This window comes from Citrus sinensis, chromosome 2 (assembly GCF_022201045.2).
Source record: "Citrus sinensis cultivar Valencia sweet orange chromosome 2, DVS_A1.0, whole genome shotgun sequence".
NCBI classification, from domain to species: Eukaryota; Viridiplantae; Streptophyta; class Magnoliopsida; order Sapindales; family Rutaceae; genus Citrus; species Citrus sinensis.
This window is the reverse complement of record NC_068557.1, coordinates 12,762,920-12,771,086: the sequence shown is the minus strand read 5'-3', so window position 1 is coordinate 12,771,086 and position 8,167 is coordinate 12,762,920. Positions and strand designations below refer to the sequence as shown.

General features: G+C 32.4%; 1 protein-coding gene across 1 annotated transcript; it reads left to right on the top strand.

Moving 5' to 3' along the window:
- The first annotated feature begins 581 nt into the window (after positions 1-581).
- LOC102626752 (hypothetical protein) lies at positions 582-1,916 on the top strand. Its single transcript, XM_006469811.3, has 3 exons — positions 582-848; positions 940-1,165; positions 1,254-1,916. Exons 1-3 carry the CDS (start codon positions 642-644, stop codon positions 1,709-1,711), a joined length of 891 nt encoding a protein of 296 aa, XP_006469874.1. The 5' UTR covers positions 582-641; the 3' UTR covers positions 1,712-1,916.
- The last annotated feature ends 6,251 nt before the right edge of the window (positions 1,917-8,167 follow it).

Sequence of the window (8,167 nt, the reverse complement as noted above, 5' to 3'; positions counted from 1 at the left end):
AGCACAAACATCTAGATGCTTTTATTTTTTATTTTTTGGCAATACGATCGAGATGCTTAAAATTAGTGGAATATCCCTATTCATGAAGTAAACCACAATAAAATTAAGACAAAAAGCTGGTCCCATTCAAACTAGATAAGCTTACACGTCAACATCACCAGATAAGATCATGCACCTTCAGTGCCCATCGTGAATCCAACTGCTTAATTCTCAGCCGTCAGATTCAACTCCAACTGTCCCCACCACCAACATCATATATCAGATATGAGCCAGATTATTTCTATTTTTACGATTATTATTATCGTTATAGAACTCCAAAAAAAAAAATCCATTTAAACTCTAACAATAGAATATTTCAAGTATATCCAAACCAGCAATAATTGTTGGCCTGGCTGACATGGAACCAGCTGGGAACAAAAATACAATTAGCTGAACATCCAATGATAACTGTCCACGTAAGCAAGAAACAGACATTCATGTTCGAGTGCGGCGCCTCGTTCGTCCACCTCGGACAACTAGGTCCTATGTGGGACCCAAAATCTAGCTATAAATATCGCCAACAACACTTTTAGGGAACCATACAGAGCACGTGGATTAGGATTTGCTGATTACACAAAAATATAAAAAATAAAAATTCTTCCATGGCCAAGAATCCGGTGAGCCAGCCGTATTCGGAAGAAATCGCCAGGTTTCTAGAGGGAACGGCGAATTTCTCCGATATTGTATTTGGGTTTATGGAGGAAAGCAGTGAGTCCACCGTAGGAAATTTATGTGATTGTAAAGAGGATGACAATGAAGATGTTGAAGAAAATAAGGCCTTTTGGGAAGCGCAAGAAAAGCTTCTTCAGGTAAATTTCATTTGGGTAATTGTGAGAAAACAGAAATGATTTGCAATGAAGATTGGAGAATTGAATTGTCAAATTTGCTATAATTTTGCAGGCCACAATAGGTAGGATTAGTAGTTTTGAATCAAAGCTTCGGCAGGCTGTGAAGTATAGTTTAGAAGAGATTAAGTTGGCTGGTTCAAAATGCTCTTGCCGGACACCGGTGGCCGGTGGTTGCCGGACTTGCATGCGGAAAGAAATTTCCGTTAGGCTTCAGAATGTTGGGTACAATTGTGTCATTTGCAAGTCTAAATGGAAGAGCTCATCCGAAATTCCTGCAGGTATATATATATAATTTTAATTCATTCCAGAGTTGGAATTCCGCTGATTGGAATTAAAATAGATTTTGTACTTATGTTTTTTTCCCAGGAAATCACACTTATTTAGAAGTGGTGGAAAAATCGAAGAAAGGAGATGTGATCAGGGTGGTGATTGAGTTGAATTTCCGGGCTGAATTCGAGATGGCGAGAGCGAGTGAAGAGTACAATCGGTTGGTAAACCGGCTACCGGAAGTGTTCGTTGGAAAAACAGAGAGATTAAAGGCGGTGATCAAGATTATGTGTGCGGCGGCGAAGAAATGTATGAAGGAGAAGAAAATGCATATCGCTCCATGGAGAAAACACAAGTACATGCAAGCGAAGTGGCTTGGGGGTTACCAAAGACCAACAGCAGAAACAACACCATTGATAATGATGCCTGTAGTGAGCTATGCCTATGCGGACAGACAGCCAAAACCCAAAGCTGCAGCCTCTATGTTAACGTTTGATTTGATGGAAAATTTTGGTGGGCTGCATTGCGGTGCGACAGCTGCAGTTGAAGTTTTGTGAATACATATACATCAGAGGATTATTAATATATTCACATTCCTATTTAGAAGAGCTTTAATTTTAATAAGTTTTGACCCTTTCACATTGTAAAATATTAACTCCCCCTGCCCCTAGCTAGGGAGAGAGAGATTGAATAAATATTGCTCTCCAGTCGTGAAAATGATAATAATGAATGAATGAATGATGAGCGCGCGTTTCAATATCATTTGATTGTGTTTTTTATTCTTTGGGTAGCAGAGCAATTAACTGCATACTGGCAATTCAAATGCCTATAATGTTTGCCAATAACGAGGCTGATTCTTAGATGAGGCAGCACCCGTGAAATTTGTTGCTCATGCCAACACAAAGTATGTCATACAAGCACAAGCCACTAGGGGAATCGTTCGAAACGGCAGAGCATGGTCCTATATGATCATTTCCAAAAGGATTTTACCACAATACCCAGTCTTGATTAGGCGGAGTTTGAAACAGCGTTAAAAATTAATGTTGGTTTTCAAATGTCTATGAGAGTGTTTAAGATTAAGGTGTTGTAAAAATCAATTTACTAGCGGTTAAATAAGTAGTTAGTAGGTGCCAAAGTGATTAAGGTGCAATGCAATTATAAGCGATTTAGCAATAGCGGGTTCCTAGTAGTTGAGAACAATGAGAAGGACGTCAAATACTTCGATTATGTACTTCAAGCGGTACATATATTTAGCTTTAGTTTGTTTGGTTGCTCAAAAAAATAAGTGGTGATACTCCACTTTAGAAAATTGTTCTTTTAATTCTGTTAGACTGAATCTCTAAAAAATTTTTTTAAATGAGATTTCATTCCTTATTTGAAGTGTTACATCAGTAACAAAGATTTTAAAAGATTTTTCAAATGAGATTGTCCTCGCTCTTCAACTTCCCTCTTTTTAATTAATATTATATTTTTTTATATCATTATTACTAAAGAGAGAGAAGTACTATAACTGCTTTTTTTAAAAAAATAATATAAACTTACTTTTATTTAATAAAAACATGAAGTCACTACATTCATGAGATTCATTTCAAGTGTTTATGAGACTGTTAAACTGATTAAAAATTAAAACATAATAATATCCATCATTAGAAAATACATATCCTTATAACCAATACTAAATCTCTATGAGAAACATTGTGCAACTAGTCACACTTTGTATTTAGTGTCATTATGTTCATTATGTTTTCTCACAAATACCATTTGTGTCCAATGACTTTGACATCTTCAAGTATTTAAACTAGAGGTTCAAAAACTTTGCATTTTACAAGAGAAGTAAATTCTACTTCAATTGCTTATTTCCATTGAGGTTAATCATGCCTTTATCTACATTTATTGATAATTTGAGACACAAGATAATTTCTAATTTTAGTAGCTACTGTTAATAAGAATACATTCTCTATGTCTATTTCATTATGATCTCACATTTCTCTTATATAAATATAATTTGTAGACTTTTTTCTCATTTTTATGTTTTTGTACCTCTTCAGGAGTTAATTTCTCTTCAAGGACTTCTGTCTCATCACGGACCATCAGTTCATCTAGAACCGGTGATTTAGATAACATGAGTATATTTATAGCTTAAACATTATTTTCAGCAAGATCTTGATCTTCAATTCTCCTTTTTCTGGGGAACATCGTCTTGGGAACCAAGTGGTCTGTCATGCTTCTGACGTGCAATAGATAACTTATTAGTTGTGTTTACACATAATTATTTAGTAGGAACAATCACTAGGACTGATGTATTAATAGCTGGAATATATGATTTAGTTAGATTTGATGTATCTGTAAATGCATCCAGTGATTAACTTGCAAAATGCTGCAAAAGTATTATCCTGCATACTTTGTTTTCACATTGATTCGTACAAAAATCTAAATGAGAAAAAGAAAAAACTTTCCAAGGAAGTTCATGCCTTATTTTAGGGGGAATGATGGAAAAATTGTCTCATCAAAGTGGCAATCCGTAAAAAGTGTTTTGAAAAGATTACTTGTCAAGGGTTCAAGATATCATATAACTGAAGATAAGTTAAAACCAACATAAAAACCCAAATGATATGGAGGTCCCATTTTTGTGCACTGAGGGAGTGATGCTGGAATGTGTTGCGGAAAAATCAGTTTTTTTTAAAAAAAATTTAGGATCGATCTCATACAATATATAAGAATTTGTAATGTAGAAATCATACCTTGAAAATCTAAGAAGATGAACAATCTTTGCTTTTTCCACTGAAGTGATTTAGGCTCCCAGATCACGATCCGTCACCAATACTCCTGTTAGATCACTATCCGCCACCAAATAATCTTCCAGACTATGACTCAGGTTTGATCTGCACTTGATGTGTGGGCGCCTTTATCACCACTAAAGCAACTAGCAGGAGAAAATTTTTCTCTAAAAATTAGAGAGAAAAATCATTTTTTCAGAATTGTATAATGTGGCCTCACTATTCTTCTTTAGAGAAAAAAAAGTCTTTTTATATCTCCCTTTAGTGAAAACCCTCTTCAAATAATGAAAATCAAATGCCACGTTACTTGCTTTTTCTATAGGGAACCCATCTTGTAAAATAACATAAAGCCCCTTACACAAAAGCATATTAAATGGAGCCTCCCACTAAATGATATATTTAGACTTTTGACCAAAATGACTAGTTATCTTGCTTATTAATCCAGTAGTGGTACAATCAATTAAATGAGGTAATCTGGGGATCATTTAGGAACATACAATAGTGGCTACAACAATTAAGCCTGTAATTAAATAAGCCTAATCATTTAATTCCAACTCTACTCCACTATAAGATTGGAACTGACCTCCATAATTGTATGTTCGAATAATAATTCGTCTCAAGCCACATTGATTTCTTTACTGCACAATCCTTTGTACCACATCATTAAGTAAATTGATATCTCAACTGTCCAATCAATTTAATTACATCTTGTTCCTTGATACTTACTGGTTTTCTCTAATGATCATTTTTAACATACTAAATATGTTGACACACTCTGGTAAGAGAATTCTATGATCAAGAGCCGAAAACCAATCAAGAGATGTGTTGTACAAATTCTATATTGTTAATCTATAACTCCAATACTCATAATTGCTCCCACCAAGATACCGGGTAATCTTAATCACAAGTGTGTGTCGTGCCCATTGGTAACTCAAATGGAATAACAATTATAATCATGAAATCATAACTAACTCAAGATTAAGATTACAGTAAAATTAATGCCTATGAGATTTAATAAGTCTGACAGTTATTACAAAGTTAATTAAATCTCATATGTGATCCTGTTCAATGTAGTCGTACTATATCAATAAATTCGTACATGATTAAGATAAATCATTCAATGAATTCATTACAGTCTATACCTAAATAAAGTGTTCAACTTTATTTATCAATTGCGAACTAAATTTATTTAATTATAAGATAACTTGTATTTATGTCTTTTGTGAATCCACACGGTGATCATATAAATACATATAATATGATTAAATGGACTTTAATCAAAATATTAATGCAATTAAGATATTTGAATAAAATACCTCATTTATTTTATTAATCATAAAACTGTTTATTACAATTAAATAAACACATGCTTTTAAAGAGCATATTTTCCCAACAGAATGTGCACAACATAATCAAAAGTGCACAAATGGGAAAGGTTAGGTTGTTGACTAAGTACAAATTTTAATGGAGAACATTGATGATAAGCACTCGGTCAAAAATGAATTATTGTCGCAACACATAAAATAGTATGACCCCTTGCAGATATTTTAATTTTATATGCATAAGTAATGTTTTTGCAATTATCTGTAATTACTTAATCAACGATTCTACAATCCATTTTGTGTATGTACATGTGGAATCAAATATTCAACATCAATACCTATTGATGTATATTAGTCATAAAATATCTTCAATACAAACTCACTAACATTATCAAGACATGTAGCCTTAATTGGATAATTTAGAAATTGTGCTCTTAATCTTATAATTTGGGCACAATAATGCATGCAAACAACAAACAAAACCACCTTACAGTGATGCATCAATCAAAATTATAAAGTAACGAAATAGTTCACTAGGTAGATGGATTGGTCCATCTATATCTCCTTGAATTATTTGTAAAATTGATGGTATGACCACAAACTTTTCTTGGGAGTAAGCAATAAAAACAATCTCATTTGATAATAGAATTTTCTAGTTCTTTAATGGATGTTCATGAGAATTTTCAATAATTTTAAGCATCATCATAGATCCTGAGTGTTTTAAGAGGGTCATCCAACAACATAAATATTTTTAGATCTGTGAACTTCTTTTCCATTATTGCATAGCGCTCAATCATTATAGATCCTAATGAGACTGTTGGAAGATTTTGTAATATGTATTTCCTCATTGAGACAATTTTAGTAATACAAAGGTATTCCACATTGTTTTTATTTAAAGTCACAATGTGATACCCGTTTTAGTGGATATGTTTAAAGTTCAGTAGATTTTTTTTTGGATCTTGCTTAATATTAGGCATTTTGGATTGTTAGTTTGTTCCACTTGCTATTTCGAACCCTTTAATTGGGTCTGTAGGTTTAGATATAGTATTTGCTTTTCCTTCGAATAGTTTTGTTTCCAAAAAATATTTTTTATTTTGAAGAATAGTGTGTGTTAGCCAAGGATACATCCCCAACTTTCTTTTCTAAAATAGATAATTTATTTCTAAAATCGATAACTTCGTATTAAAAATAGTTCACATTAGTCATCAGGATTAGATATGAATGTTAAGAACATCTGATGAAACTATAAAAAGAACAAAAGTTAACATGTTACTAACTTAATTATTATGGTATTAATTAGTGTGGAAATTTCCATTACCAATTACTTGATTGATTTCCCCTTTTGTGCCTCGAAGAAATTGAAGACATTAAGATTATTTAAATCAATAGGATTTAAGTCATCGACTAGATTAGTCTCAATATTTCCTTCTTCTTTCTTGGATGCTTGATAGAGGTCTACCAATTGTTCATCTGTACGTAGGTAGTGACCAATGTCCTCTTTGCCACATCAATAGCAAATTTCTTCACTTTCATTTCTAACATTTTTCGTTTTTGCACCATTGACCTTGTCATGCCTCTCATAGACACTTCACTTCTGGTGGTGTCCATTTTTGTTGTTCTACTATCCTGAGTGTTTATAGCCATGATGAGGGAAATAACCACGCTTTCTCTTGCTTCCTCAATTAGGTTCATTATTGGTGCATGTATGTGCATTGACTTTTGCGAATAATTGAGAATAGGTGGATGTAATTCATGATTTTCGTCAATGGCTCATTGTTTTGTTCAACAATCAAAAGAAATGTTATTAGCTTAGAGTATTTAGTGTATCGACAGTCTCGGTATTATTGTCGCAAGATTACATCTGATGCATGAAATGTAGAGAATGTCTTTTCAAGCATATCATTTCTAGTGATTTTTTTCACCACACAATATTAGTTTTTAATTGATGCGGAACAAAGTAGAGTTGTAGTCATAAAATCTAACATATTCTTGTTACCTTATGTTCAATTACTCTTGTTTTTGGTTTTGGGAGGAAAATGCCCCTCTAGTGGTCAAACTTGTCCTTGAAGTGATTCAACAAAGTTAACAGATCCTTCACTATCAGATATTGATATTTCAGACTCTCATGAAAATGATGGCGAAAGAAAACTGTAGCTTTTGTTTTTTCCTACAACGATGCTTCCTTTCCTTCTGCTATAATGCCTTCAGTCATATAAGTTACAGGTGAATTTTGGCATCCAACACCCAAGAAAGGTAGCTTCTTCCAAAAGCTTCATGGATGGAAATTTGCAAGTTCGTGATATTTGTCATTTTTCTAAACCTTGTTTAATAATCAAAGAAAAAAATAATTATCACAAAATAAATTTTTTAATTTAAACAAGAAAAATCGTGAAAACATTTAGAAATCTTATGCATGTATTTAGAATTTCAGGTTCTAACTTTTAAAATCATAACTCAAAATTTTGAGTTCTTACCATCTCCTTACGGCTATAGGAATAATATTCAAAGAAAATATATGCAAGAGTAAATCTTAATTTATTGAAACTAAAATAAAATTTCTAATTTAAACAAGAAAAATCATGAAAATATGTAGAAATCTTATGCATGAATTTAGAATTTTAGGTTCTAACTTCTAAAATCGTAACTCAAAACTTCAGGTTCTTACTACCTCAAACTTCAGGCTATAAGAATAATATTCAAAGACAAATATATGCAAGAACAAATCTTAATTTATTGTAATTAAAATAACTTGAGAGACAGTTAAATCAGCCATATAAGCTAATAAATAAGACCAATCATATTAATAGAATAACAATATAGGTATTATTATAGAACCAGTCATATAAATTAAAATTATTTGGAACAAACCAATTAACAATATGATAAACTAAAAACATAATAATAAGACATAAAA

Bases quoted from the DNA above. Each gene is read 5' to 3' on its own strand.
- LOC102626752 (XM_006469811.3), top strand. From the start codon at position 642: ATGGCCAAGAATCCGGTGAGCCAGCCGTATTCGGAAGAAATCGCCAGG. The intron at 849-939 runs GTAAATTTCATT...ATAATTTTGCAG, and splicing joins CGCAAGAAAAGCTTCTTCAG to GCCACAATAGGTAGGATTAG. The intron at 1,166-1,253 runs GTATATATATAT...TTTTTTTCCCAG, and splicing joins CTCATCCGAAATTCCTGCAG to GAAATCACACTTATTTAGAA.